The following is a 14,569-nucleotide window of genomic DNA, read 5'->3' on the forward strand; positions in this document are numbered from 1 at the left end:
ATTTTACTGCAGAACGAGGACTTTTACTTTGATAGTATTTGCTTATTTAATTTTGTGCTTTTACCTAAGTATGATTTTAAATGCAGGACTTTTACTTGATTCTAAAAAAATACTTTTGCTCCACTGACTTCAGCTCGTGTTAAATGTGGCTTCTTTAACGGCGTATAATTAGTAAAACACTCAAGCCGCCATCTTTGAAACTCTTGAAGCTTTTACTATGAAAGGACGTCGTTCTCTTCCTGTGTCGTCCTGCTTGTTTCAGTTTGACTTGACGCTGGAGGAAGAAGGTCTCCATGATGACAACTTTAAAATACAAACAGTAGCGAGGGGGGTGTGGAATTAACCTGCTAGCAGCTATTTAGCAAACATGTTTATCAGCCGTTTCCGTCGCGTGTCGTCTACATTGAGAACTAGCATAGCGGGCTAACGTTAGCTAGCCAGCTAGCATGAACTCGGGCTGCTTTTGTTTACATCCAGTCCTGATGATGGGCCTGGAGAGGTGTGTTAGCTAACCCCGCTACCCGACGTGTCTGAGGGAAAGTGTCATCCTAAAAGCCCGCAGCGACAGGACCGGGGTCGCCCATCCAAACCGCCGCCACCTTAGGGGTAAGACCACCGGCAGAGCTAACTTTAACGCTCAGATTCAGCACTTGTTGTGAGTTAGAGCTAACGGTAGAGCACAGCAGGTAATTGCTTACAGGTAGGTGACATTACCTTCACAGCACGCATGGATGGATACTGACGCGGCCTTCCTGTTAACGTTTACTGTTAACGTCCAGTTTTTTTATGAACTGAATATTATTGAGAATATAGACGTAAATGTTGAGTATCTGCTCATAAAACTCAATAGAATATTTGTTTTTGTTTATTTGTCTTTATGTTGCAGCTGCACAGCAGGCTGAGATCCTGTTAACATCTCATTAAAATATATCAACATTTGTTAAGTATTTTAATATTTTAATTTGAAAACCTGCCGTTCAGTTTTTTTTTTTTTTAAACTGGGTTCCTTTTCTATTTTGTATAGTAGTATTTTTTAGGAGTATTACAGTACATTATATGAAATAAGTAAATGTATGTTTACAGCAGATTGTCTTCATCTCCAGTGGCAGCTAAAAAACTGAAGTTCAGGCCGGAAAATAATAGTTATTTTCATTATTGATCAATCTGCTGATTAGGTTTCAGATTAATCAATTATAAATATCGTCTATAAATGTCTTCCCCGAGGCCAAAGTGAGATCTACACATGTTTTGTTTTGGTAAAAAATCAGTTTTACTGTGAATTGTGACTGAAAAGCGTCGTCGTCTGTTGAGAAGCTGAAACCATCAAATGAGTTGGATTGCACATCATTAAATAAATAGATCAATAGATTGTTTTTTGTCAATCAATTAATGGACGAATCGTTTCAGCGTTCTGGTTCATTTGTGTGTAAAAGATTAAAAACAAGCAGAAACAACATGACTGCGTCTCTGTCAGTTTGGCTTCTTTCTCCTGAGTAGAGCTGAAATGATCAGTTTATTCATTGATTAGCTGCTAACAGGAAAATAACCTGCAGCTGTTTTCAGAATCATTCGTTCTGGTCAATTTTCAAGCAGAAATAGTGAAAATATTCTGTGGTTTCAACTTCTCAAACGACAGAATTTTAATGGACTGCAGCTAAAACTCTTCAGGTTTTGGACGTTTGAACACGTCACTGTTGGCTCCTCTTTAACGGTCATGTTCATGTGTGTTTTGCAGTGATGGAAGTGTCCTCTCAGGATCCTCCTCTCATGGCCATGGACCTGTCAAAGGGCTTCTCAGTCACCCCCCTGACCCGCAGCCACACTGAAGCCATGGACCTGGCGAAGAAGCCCGAGTGGTACCACAGACGCCTCCCGAGCTGCAGCACAGAGATCAGCTCCCCGTTCAGATCCAGAGCCTCGTCCTCCTACAGCTCCCTGCACCCCGAGCCCGGCGCGCCCGTCCACTGCAGAGACATGGAGCAGCGCCCGGAGGCTTTAGGGAACTACATGAATTCATCGCTGGACCTGTACCGCGACGGAGTTCACGGCAACCTGTGGCATCCGGGGTTCTACGGGCCCGACCAGAGCGGCGGTCCGGTTCCTGAAAGCAGCGGTGGAGAGGAGAGCGACAGCGGCTCTGATGTTATTTTCCTGGTTTCCTCGGCGAAGGAGCCGCTCTTGTGCAGTCCTTTCATCCAAGACAGCGTGAGGCACATCGTGGAGCCGCTGTCCCCGGCCGTGTCCTCTCTGGATGAAGGCAGAGGCTGCTATCACCTACCTCAGCCTCTGAGCTCACCCAGTCCCGACAGCTCGTACTCGGAAGACTCCTCGGACAGCTCAGTGGACATTCCCGTACATCACACCAGACCCATAGTCCTCCTGTCGGACCTAAGCGCCGTTTACGGAAACCCCGCCGAGTCTCCGGTGGATATTTCGAGCGACGACAGCGACGTCATCGAAGTTTCCGTCACTAATGAAAAGAAGAAAAGCAACACGTTTCCTTGTAAGAAGAGTCTGGAGCGAGAAACTCAGAGTGAGGATGGAAAAGCTCCGCGGCGAGAAGTACGACGAAGTACCAGGATCAGGAAGCCCGTGTCTGAAGTACCTCAGTTCACCTGCAGCACGTCTCGCCACAGTCTGAGGAGACGAGCCAAAAATGACGCCGTGGGCATCTACAACGAGAGCTGTGACTCCGATGACGTGATGGAGTACGCGGTGAGGCTGTCCAGCTCGGACGCAGACGAGTCAGTCTTGCAGCCAAACGTGCCGCAGAGAGCGAGCAGTAACTCGGAGGAGTCCGGTGTCGACGTTCGGACGGACAGGAAGTCGCCGCAGCAAGAGACGCGCGAGCAGCAGCCTCGCAGCAAAGCGCCCTGCACGAAAAACATCAACCGTAAACGAAAGAAGCCCCTCACCATCCGGAAGACCAAAAAGTTAAGAAGAACAGAGCAGAAACCACCGCCGGAGCAACTTCAAGGGAACAAGTCAGCAAAGACAAAAACTGTCGTGAGGCGGAAGAGGAAACGGCGAACACAGATGAGACTTTCTGCTCAGTTTCCTCCCAGAGAGCCAGAAATCAAGCTTAAATATGCAAATGTCAAAGAGGAGAAGAAGGAGAAGAAATCAGGCAGCTTCTGCCCCTTTGTTCACATGGAGAGGAGGACGTGCACCGTGGTCAACTACCAGGAGGAGGAGGCGACGGTGAGGAGCAGCAGAGGAGGGCAGCAGCAGACCGCCTGCAGGTCCCTGTCGGGGTTCGTTCCCAATACTTCCTGCTTCCAGCTGGGCCGGTTCAGCTCGGAGAGCAGGTGTCAGGCCACGCTGCTGTGCTGCCTGTGCGGTCAGACCGCCAACGCCATGGGCCTCGGAGACCTTCACGGCCCCTACCATCCCGCCGGCCCCTCGGTGGACTGCCAGGACCAGAACTGCAGGACAGAGCAGAAAGAGGAGGAACATTCACCTGGACTTGTCAAAAGCCATTCGCTGAACTGCTCAGGTGACGGTCGAGATGGTTACGACCGCTCTGCGGTCAAAGGTTTGCTCGAGAGCAACAACCACTCTCTCCCAAAGGTGCCTCTCCGTCTGCACGAGTGCTGGATCCACGAGGACTGCGGTATCTGGTCCGCCGGGGTCTTCCTGGTCAGGGGGAGGCTGTACGGGCTGGAGGAGGCGGCCCGGCTCGCACAGGAAACCGTGAGTGACACAGAACAAGGTGTTTTTAAGCAACTTTAGGACTGAGCCACCGACTCAGTCAGGAAAAAAAAAAAAGAAAGAGTCACTGAAGTTCATGTTTTACTCTTTTGTCTGAGTTTTGTCTGATGTACTGACGCTGATCAATGCTCTGAACATCAGGTTTAATGTGTGATTCTGCTTAAAGAAAATGGCTAAAACTCTGGATATGAAATGAGGACGTTGTCTAAACTGGACATTTCAAAGCACTTCCTGTAACATGAGGCATCAGCAGTGTGAAATAATCACATCAGTACAAAAGTAAATGTAGTACACAGTACTACATGTGCATCCTAACACAGTACGCAGGATGAAGTATTTGGTTACACTAGTGACCCCCAGAGGCCACACAGCTCCTCACACTTCATTCACACAGACACGCAGTTAATTTCAAGCCTTTGGCTCTGATTTGACTCCTTCAGACGGCAGATGTCTCCTGTTACCTTCAGCTGAACTTAGGATGGAAGTTTTAAACGCATTTGTACACAAAACAGGGACCAAAAGCTAAATCGCTGCATTGGACGAGCGTGAGGACGACTGAGCCGTGTGTTCAGATGCACGACAGTGATTCTGCATGACGCACAGAGATCAAAGACGATGAAGAAGGGACGCCATGTCTGCTGTCTGTCTCACCGTCTCCTTGTGTTTTCAGGTGTGTTCGGCGTGCCAACAAACAGGTGCAATAATGGGCTGTTTTCAGAAGGGGTGTCCCAGAAACTATCACTACAGATGTGCCATTCAGTCAGGTACAGTATGACGTCCGTCCCGTCCTCTGCAGCGGACTGAGCGGTCCCTGTTTACAAAGTCTGGAAATATGTTCAGAGCTGAACTGCTCGCCTGCCTGCGTTCGCTGTGAAGTGATGTTTAAATGGCGGATCTGTCAGAAGGCGAGAGCTCGAGTCGCTGGCGTGGGAAGGCCGTCGGTGTCGCTCGGCCTGAAATGACGGAAACTTTCGTGTGTGTTTTTCAGGATGTGTGTTGAACGAAGACAACTTCTCCATCAGATGTCCAGAGCACAAGGTAAACAGACATGAAGTGTGAGGAGCTGCGAGGCCTCTAGGGGTCGCCAGTGTAACCTTTAGGCTCCAAACACTTCATCCTGTGTACTGTCAGTATGCACATGCAGTACTTTGTGTTTTTATAGTGAGAGCAGCAGCAGCAGCAGCAGCACATTTAAAATAACCCTGATATTTATTGATAATAATGAATTTAGCATAGAAGAAGTCTCAAATGACAGAGACTAAGTGTGCTATGTGGCCAAAAGTATGTGGACATCTCTGTCCATTTTGGTCTTGGGCTGGTTTGACCCCCTAAATCTTAATACTGCCAACAAAGGTAAAACACAGTATCTACATACAGTATTTGCTCCAAACATCCCTTTTAAGTTGCGTATGTGCATTTATCTGATCAGATCTACTTGATCCTGCCCTGGATAAACCAGTTTGGTGCGTTTGTTCGTTTCCAGCTGATGTTTGTTTGTGTCTAACAGAACAAACTGTTCACAAGCGGAACCAGACAACACAAGAGATGACGCCAAAGGCTTTCGGAGGCATTGGAGGTAAATAATATTTCTCCTTACACAAGTGTTATTGTAGTCACGGGTTTGTAGAACAATCAATCAATTGATCAACAAGTTGCAGCTCGCTTGTAATTAGGAAACTTATAAAAGAAGAAGAATGAAACGACTTTCTGTCCAGAAATACATGTGGTCATCTTTAATGTGATTGTTTTTACAGAATGATCCACAGATCTCCTCAGGGTGCGACGTGATCTGCCTGATTTCACCTCTGCAGTTTTATAACACTAATTAAAACCAGTGTGCGTGTGTGTGTGCATGTGTGTGCGTGTGTGTGTGTGTGTGTGTGTGTGTGTGTGTGTGTGTGTGTGTGTGTGCGCGTGTGCTCAAGCAGGAGGAAAACCTTCTGGTCAGATTTCACTCGTCATTAAAGGCAGATCATCCAGGGGCCACTTCAAGATTTTTATAAGATGTGTTTCTGTTCTGTTTCTAAGGTGTGTCTGTGTGTCTGTGTGTGTGTGTGTGTGTGTGTGCGCGCGTGTGTGCGTGCTTGGAAGTGTGTATGGCTATTTATTCCTCTTCCTGACGACCCGCTCTTGGACTAGCCGCGTCACAAACAGTTTATTATTTGAGCGTAATTATTATATTAGAGTTTAAATGCTTTATTGATTTGTTGTATAGAATATGATATCTTTATAAAAGGCCACTTCTTTTCTTTTTACAGTTTTTGTACTACTTTTCTATCACTGTTAGCGCTTCATCTAACCGACATAATTTATTTTCGTCAAGTTGCATGCACAGTCGATGTTTGCTACCATGCACTTTATAGTATAATTTTACTCTTAGTTGTTATTTATGTCTGTTTGTAGACTTTCGTTCTTCCCTTTTTACCTAAATTATTTAAAATTTAATATAAAGCTGCACTAAGCAAGATTTGCATATAACAACAAGGGATTCCTGTTTAAAACACAAAGTGTGGCTGCGACAGAGAACATCCCACCCCCTTCTGAAGAGACCACAAACTGTACATTCACCATAATTTAGCAAAGACGCTCCTGGTGTCAGGTTTGGATGCTCCTCTGCTCACAGGAGGTGAAACTTAAGATTGACAAACAGAACAAAATGTCCAGAAGAAGAAGCAGATGTCAGTGTTCAGTCGCCGAGCTGGTAAATTCTTCTGTTATGTAAGTTTAGTTAAAGGGTCGGTTCAATGAAAGCACTCAAACACAAGTGCTGTGACTCAGTTTAATGATGTTATAAAGGCTGAAACATTAAGTCAGCTGACACCCAATTAAGTGACAGACAAACATCTGAATATCTCTTTGAACCTGCAGTTCTCATCATTTTTGGGCTTTGAGGGGAGTAAGCAGGAAGTGTAATGCTGCCACAGGCGCTTCTGGCAAATTAGCACAATGGAAAGTATGCCAAATTAGCTATTAGCACTTCCTGTCCATGGTGAACACAAGCATGCACAGACAGCTGTTGATGGATTTCTTTGATCCTGAAGAAAATGTAAAAATGTGATGATTCTGAATGAAGTTCTGTAGTTAGAAAGAACGTCAGTCTGTGATTTCTTAAGCAGGTTTGTGGTGACAGAATCTGCTCCACAGATGTTTCTGTGTTTTTGGTGAACTGACCCTTTGATATGTTAAACGTGTCGTCACTGTGTCGAGCTGAAGTCGCCTGGTGCAGCTTTAAAGATCCATGTTTGTACGAGCTCCTGTGTTTCAGTTCCCTGTGCTGATGGACGGATGACAGACAGTTAAAGCATTAACTGTTCAAAATGGAGGATTTTAAGTAAATTGTGGGGAGATTGTTTTCATGCCTGCACTTTCTAATATTTGAGAATTAAAAAGATGATTAATGTTATTTAATAAAATCAATAAAACTGAACCCATGTCTTTCTCCTGTAATGGAAAAACTGATTTAGACTCGCTGACTTTTGCTGTGAACTTCTTTCTGTGTTTGTTTTGCAAAGCTCTCCTATATAAATGTTGTTTGTGCAGAATTGGGGATCCTCGATCGTTATTGCTCCTACACAGGAACAAAATGTTCTCGCTGCAAGGAACCAAGTGTGTCTGTGATTTGGCAAGTCACCAAATACCTGAAGGGGTTTTTGTGATAGCGGTGTTTGTTTCCAGTGCAGTTTGACTTATTTTACAGCAGAATTACTTTACCCAGAGAAAAATGAAAACCTTCACTTACATGAAACAAGATTCCAGAAGTGTTTCTTTGAGATGCAGTCCTGACTGATGCAGCATGTTTGTTATTGGTGTCAGAGGAACACGATTGTTAACATAAGGTCACATGTGACTGAGTTTTGGGATTTTCCATCAGCCTGTTCCGTCCCGGGCCAAAAACTGCCTTTGTATTACTTCTAAGTCTCATATTAGCTCAGAATATGTAATGCACATTTTCTTTTTCAGCATAAACAGGCTTTGATGTGAATAATTGTCTTCAAGATCTGTGATATGTTACATACATGTGCACCCTAGGTCCACACATGAACAGTATGTAAGAAGAGCCTTTATTGATGCTCAGAGGGGAAACAGGTGTTGCAGCAGGGACTGAAGTAAGAACAGGTAATAAAACTCAGGGGAAAATAAAACTCAAAAATACAATATACCAATGAAATGAACAGCAAGCATACCCAGCAAATTCCCAATGAACAACACGAAAATTGAATGTCTTGATCCCGCCTCCTTAATCAATGATGTTGATGTTTATCATGAATTATTTAATTAATTTCAAAAATTAGCAGAATTACTTGGTTTTAGTGTGTTTAATGATTTGAGACAGTATTTGTATTTCCTTTTACTTTTGGAAAATACTCTCTTTACTCGTTACGTGCGAAATCCGGTTTTTCACCAAAGTCATGAAGTAGCAGTGTGGCAGTGTGGGACCAGCAGTGTGGTGCGCATGCGCAGCAGGTCTCAGGACACCAACGAAGGTAAGCGGCGTCTCAACGTTTTTCTGTATTTCAGGTTCGTAATGACTCAGAACTTCCTTGAAAGTTGCTATAGTTTGTAAGCTAATGCTGAGAGATAATTTTAGATCAACTACAAGAGTATAGTGAACGTAGAAATATTTTTTTTTCGCGTTTTGAAAAGTTTTTTTTCCCGCTGAGAGCCGCAGAAATGGCGGCGACACTCGTTTATTAGCTAGCATGCTAGTGGTGAAATGTTAGCTTGGGCCACAGTCCTCTAATCGTAAATTATATGTCATGTTTTAAATGTCTGGTGTTTTGGGCTGTAGGAAACCGTTTTAGAAAGTGAATTTTGCCAAGATGTTCTTTTTCAGATATTGTTATGGGCTAGTACAAGTCATGCTACGATTAGCAAGCGTTTGTGTGTTGGTGCGTTTATGGTGCAGTTACAGTCAGAACGAATGTGGAAAGTGGAATTGGAGAAAATGTGAACATTTAGAGAGAAAAAAAGTAGTTGTATATACTGGTTAAACTGAAAAAGGACCAAAAGGGACCGCAGACAGTAAACACTGAATAAGATGTGAATCTATCACTGTAGTTCAGGATATCTCTTTTGGTTTGTTTGGTCCGTTTCTTGCCTCAGATGTGATTTATGGAGCTGTAGTAGAGACAAAAAAGCTCTTTAATTTCAGTTGTGCTTTAGTTGTTTTTGTTATCACCTCGGAGCAGCTGAGTATGTGGGCAGTGTGCTGCTGCTGCTGCATCACTAATCCAGAACAGTTAAAATTGGGGGACTTTGAGTCAACAGAGACTGTCACACTGAGCTCTTCTTTTTGAGTCACAAACCCACTTTGATGGAAATCTGTTCTAACACATTTGTCATAGTGACAGAGTCTATCTCTGGAAGCATTTTACAGCCCTTCGTCACGTCATTATCAGGCTGTCATGTTGACCTGCCAGTGATGTTTGAATCCCAAATGAACAGATCTTTTTGAAGGACTCTTAACTTGATTTCCAAACGGACACAAATCCAAAAATTGTGCTGCTCTGTTGTGCAGCCACAGGTGTACATGAGGGTCAAGTTAACTTGAGATTCAGAGAGCCAGAAACAAACCGAGCTGGGCTTGTCATGTGGAAAGTGTTTGTCACCTCCCTGCTCTGCCTTGTTGAACTGGAATAGCCTTGCAGCTGGAGACTGAGCGAGGATGAGGATGCTGTTACCATGGCATCGTTTTAATGCAGTGTGTGTGCAGGTCACAGCGGCTGGTGCTTCTCACTACAGCTGAAGATCAGTTCGATTGTTTAATAAAAGATTGAGAGAATCATTTGTTTAAAAGGAAGGTGACCTCGGACATTTGTTCTGATGGTCTGTCGTTCAGAGGAATCATGCTCACTAGGAAACTGATGCAAACTGGGATCAGATGGTCAGTTAATTGTCGTTAGAGTGTGTTTAGACCAAACGTTTTTCATGTGGCATGATTGTATACAAAGTCAGTGCAAAGCTGCAAATTCAGTTGCCTCTGAAGAGTCCATTCATTCCTGATTATGGACACCTCAAGCGCATTGTCCCACTTATATCACGGTCACTTGGTAAAGGAAAAAAAAAAAAGACCACTTCATGTACATGAAACATACATTTGTCCAATATTTTGGTCTAAATGGCAAAAAACTGAGATGGTAAACATTACACCTGTTAAATATTAGCATGATAGCATTGTCATTGTGAGCATGTTGGCATTTTAGCGAGCACGGCTGTGGACTGTCAGGGCTGTAATTCTGTCCTTGTTGTGCTGTCTGTTTGGCTTTATTTTGTGGCTGAAATGGACACGTCTCAGTACAGTGTTTATGCCTGCAGCCACAGATGAAGCCTCCTCTCTCAGTTTCTATTTATCTTCTTTCATTGCTTTGCCTTTGGTTCCTTTTTATTGTTCTCCTTTCACCGTTTTCCTTATCGTTCTTATGCTCAGTCCTCAATGCCTGCCTCTTTACCGTCGCCATCCCTCGCTCAGGCTGCAGGCTTATCTCAGCTTTTAGGACCTACGGGCTCTTCTGATCACAATCCTTCTCGCTATCTCTGCAGCGCAGCTCTGCTGCTTCAGCAGGTGGCTCAGCACAAACCGCTGAAACTGACACAAGTCGCACATGAAGATAGCTCGCAGTTTTCCGCTCTGTGTTTTCTTTGGTAATATAAATAATGTATGTACATGTCGAGGCTGTTGAGATCAAATTGTCTGTCTTGTTTGTGAGTTCACAGACATCATCATAATTTAGGGCCTCTTGCTGTTTCAGCGGTGCTGCTGAGACGTGGACGGGAAGAAAGGTCGAAGCAATTTGAATTTTACAAGAAAATGAAAACTCATTTGAGGAGTTTGTGTTTTTTGGATGTTGAAGCCTGGAATATTTGACCTTATCACAGCCTTCACAACATATATTTACTGTTACTGCACTGCATACTTGTAGTATTACACAAGAGTTATCTTATGATACTAAAGAGCCTGATGACCATATAAATTTTGGGTATATTCAGGTTTAAATGAAGAATTTGACCTTGTTTCCAGATGTTCACCATGTTAAAGTGTCATTGAATAAACTGTTGTGAACGTCAGTAACTAAGGTTGAGTCAGATCAGAATTTGGCTATTGTCCTTTTGGGAATTATTGGTGGTTTCAGTCGTGTATTTGTACTTGATTTTGGTGTTACCTTTCAGATCATGAGTTATCCTTGCAGAACTACAGTACTTCCAAAGTAACACCATATTCTGGCATCGTCTCCAACCCCTGAGTGTACCGCTAGTAATAATATTTTGGTTTAACTTCACACTGGATAAGGAGATGTGGTCAGTCATCTAACAGAAGACGTCCAAGTCCTGACTGGTTAGTCTTTGGTTGTGTTGATGATTTGCTGTATTGTCATATTTAGGAGAATAGCAGTCTTATGGTTTTTCCACAAGCCTTCCTTGGTCTGTTTCTGCACAGTAAAGACATTGAAAGACATTGAGCTCCACCTGCCCACAGATGGCGATAATGAGCTCGTCCTCCATTTCTGGAGGTCAGGAGAATCTCAACGCTTGAACATTGAGATTCTACATTTTGTTCACTCTACTTGGTCACAAATTCATTTAGTATGTGTTTCTGTATTGGGTTGTGTGTTCATGCCTTCGTGCTGGTGGCAGATGTGGCTGGTTTCAGGTCATATGTTTTCGGGTTGTCCATTCGTCCATCTGTATGTGTCCATCCCATTCTTGTGAACATGATATGTCAACACTTTGAGGGAATTTCATTACATCTGTCACAACAAATCATGCACCAATTATGACAAAATTTCACACAAAGGTCTCACAGGATAGAATGAGGAAGTGATAACATTTATATCCAAAAGGTCAACTTCACTGTGACATCATAACGCTCTACAAAAGCACTTTTCTGGCCATTACTCAACACCATAACTCAAGAACAGAAGGTCACATTGTGACCACCTTTCACCTTTGGTCAGATACTGAATTGGTGACACTTATCTTGGGTGTCCACCTTGAAACTGTACTGATTGTACAGGTCTTCTGTAGTCCACCTTAAGCTGATTGGTTGTGCTGATATTGATCTTCATGTGATTGTCGCTGCTCCATGTGATGAAGCTCTCTATCAGTCCTCTGTAGTCCTCTGGAAAAATAGTCTCTAAGTGAAGACAGGATGTTTCTCACTGGCCATTATTCACTGAAATCAAACATATTAATATAACAATATCTACCATTTCACCTAAAACATACACCTTTTCTTAAATTTCTTCAAAGTCTTGACTATGTAGATCATGAGATTCTGGACAGGCGTGGATGTAAACTGCGATGTGACTGGTTGGCAGAGGCATAAAACATCGAGGTGGTAATTCTACTCTGTCTTTGCAGTATTTTATCTAAATGCTGCTCATGCTTTGTCAGATTGGTTTTGATGTTTTTTTAATTGGCTTGTTTTTTCTCAAGGTGCAGTGCCTTGAACTCTCAGGGCCACCGTACTCGATACCTCAAACATAAGTAATGTGTAATTTCAGACTTCTGAAATCAGCTCAGAATCTGGTTTTTAAGCAATTCTCATCAAATTATGAAAAGTCATAAAGTATCAAGGTGAAAACTATACTCTTTTTAGTTGTTAAAGAGACGATTGGTGTTTGTGAGATAACAGGAAACTTGGAGTGATTTCGCCCTAACCACTTTTTATTTCCTAAAATGCTTACATGCCACGTCATTCCTTTGACAGATCTTAACGGCAGACTCTCTCCTCTGCCTCCTCGCTCGTAGTGAATATGTAAACATGGTGCTGGGAGAAACACTGGGATCAGTGAGTGCAGCGCTCAGCTTTAATTGCTATGCTGAACATGAAGTGTTGCCTGATGATTTGCTCTCCAGCTCAGCTGCATTTGCCTGTTTTCTCCCCCTTTGGTTCCTTTATATTCAGGCAGACTGAGTTTGTTTTGTTGGACTGGGATTGCAAAGTCTAATTTTCCCCGTCTCTTTCTTCTCAGGCCATAAAAATGCTGCGAGATGTGCACGTCTGCAGTCAGGTTGAATTTATTTCCTCTGTAAGGGTTTTTCGCCTCAGCTGGGCTGATCTACTGTTGATGTATGGATATTTTTTTATCTGTAACATATCAGATTTTGGTCTATCTAGGTGGGAGTGTTATGTAATTCAGCTTCCAGCAAGGTTTTTGAGGCAGACGCTGCTCATTACAGCCGAGCCAGAAACATGCCTCAGTGGTTTTACAGCTTCGTGGGGCATTGTGAGTTTATTGGGGCATAATTATGTGACCGACATACAGGAAAGCTTGATCTAATATGCAAAGTGATCGGTGTTTTTCTATCAAAATGCTGAAGCAGGAGTGAACTTCTTAATAAGAGTCAATCTCTTGGCTTGAAATCTGCAGTTTAACCAAATGAAATGAGAATCTGGCTTCAGCTCTTTCTACCTCACAGCTGTTTCACACTTCAAAGTCTCAGAGAACAAGAGTCCAGCTCCCTTTCTGATTGCCTATTTTCACCCTTTGTGAACTGAGAGACGTCCTGGTGGAATAACTACACACAATGTTTCTTCCTGTGGTGTTTCATGTATTATCTGAAACCCTAAAACAGCACAACACATCAGACATAATTAAATAAAACACAGGGAAAGACTTCCAGCGGTCTGTAGTCACACAACACAAACTGTAATGAGGTACTTAGATGCTGATTAAATATGTATCTGACACGCTGTAATAAGAGTTGTGACCTACTTTATGTGACACTTTATTTTTCATGAGTGTCCTCATCCAAATACTGAAGTTCTTTTAAAAAAGTGTTACATTTATACATTTAATTTATTGATGTGATATTAATTAAAGATTAACTGTGAGAATGTGACTCAAGTTGATGTGATCCAGTCAGCTTAAGGGGGAATTAATCTCTCTGTTGGAGTTGTTGGAACTACAGAAAATACTACTTGAAATTGTACAGTTGTGTTAGAGAGTGGTGGTTGTTTCCTCGTAAGCTAGCTTTGATGCAATAACAAGTGCCAGACGCACTTGTTATTGCTGAAACTCTGCTGCTAGCTAAGAAGTCATCTTGTATCTCATAGCTCATCTCCTGGCTGAAATGCATTTTTCTGCTGCCTCTGTCCACAGCAGTGTTCCAAAAACCGACACACCGTGGAGATTTTTTTCTGACCTTAATATCTACGTGCATTATGCCATGGAAGAAAGGTAATTCAGTTAAGCTTTGTTATCATCGTAACAATAATAAACAGTGTTAAAAATGGTCGCCATTTGGTTTAGACACAAAAACTTTGCATTAAATTAAGTACTTTAGTTATGTACGCAAGCTTGTGATACCAGAGTGTTTGAGCAGTGGACCTTCAGCGTGATGGCAGTTTGTTTTCAGGCTGGCAGATTAATGGGCTCTCAGTTTAATCAGACATTTTTCAGACTATTGGGTTTTTGAAATAATGGGCCATTGGAACAAATGCTTCCTCCTGTTTCTGTTATCTTAACGTACGGGCTTCTACCTGTGGATTCAGATTTTCTGTCCAGACTTGAGTATTGGTAATTAAATGGTATTTAAAAAAATGGATATTTTCCAAAAGGTCAAAAATTGACACAATAAAGAACAGGAGCCAGTTTTAATTCTCATGGTGTTTATTTCAACAAAGTTTTACCACAGTAATATCACTTCATGCAGTACTTCTGAAAAACACAAAAGAGAGCAGTCGCTGAAACGTTTTAATCCCCAAATGTTTCCTACATTCGTCCAGCCTGTCTCACATTTTCAGGGTTTAACTTTCTAATTATGCAGCAGAAAACTGGAATAAAAAGTTGAGAGTGCAGGTAATCTCCCCAAATACTTAATTGTCTTTCAACATGAGAAGACAGAAATTAAGTCA

General features: G+C 42.7%; 1 protein-coding gene across 1 annotated transcript; it reads left to right on the forward strand.

Moving 5' to 3' along the window:
• The first annotated feature begins 219 nt into the window (after positions 1–219).
• On the forward strand, positions 220–7,138 carry LOC143334490 (uncharacterized). Its single transcript, XM_076753310.1, has 6 exons — positions 220–606; positions 1,736–3,693; positions 4,382–4,475; positions 4,700–4,749; positions 5,219–5,287; positions 5,466–7,138. Exons 2-5 carry the CDS (start codon positions 1,738–1,740, stop codon positions 5,258–5,260), a joined length of 2,142 nt encoding a protein of 713 aa, XP_076609425.1. The 5' UTR covers positions 220–606; positions 1,736–1,737; the 3' UTR covers positions 5,261–5,287; positions 5,466–7,138.
• Positions 7,139–14,569: the final 7,431 nt, after the last annotated feature.

This window comes from Chaetodon auriga, chromosome 16, assembly GCF_051107435.1.
Source record: "Chaetodon auriga isolate fChaAug3 chromosome 16, fChaAug3.hap1, whole genome shotgun sequence".
NCBI lineage: Eukaryota > Metazoa > Chordata > Actinopteri > Chaetodontiformes > Chaetodontidae > Chaetodon > Chaetodon auriga.

What these genes read in the sequence shown, in the direction of transcription:
- LOC143334490 (XM_076753310.1), top strand. Translation starts at nt 1,738, where the DNA reads ATGGAAGTGTCCTCTCAGGATCCTCCTCTCATGGCCATGGACCTGTCA. An exon ending in CCCGGCTCGCACAGGAAACC is followed by an intron (nt 3,694 to 4,381) that starts GTGAGTGACACA and finishes TTGTGTTTTCAG; the next exon opens with GTGTGTTCGGCGTGCCAACA. An exon ending in CAGATGTGCCATTCAGTCAG is followed by an intron (nt 4,476 to 4,699) that starts GTACAGTATGAC and finishes TGTGTTTTTCAG; the next exon opens with GATGTGTGTTGAACGAAGAC.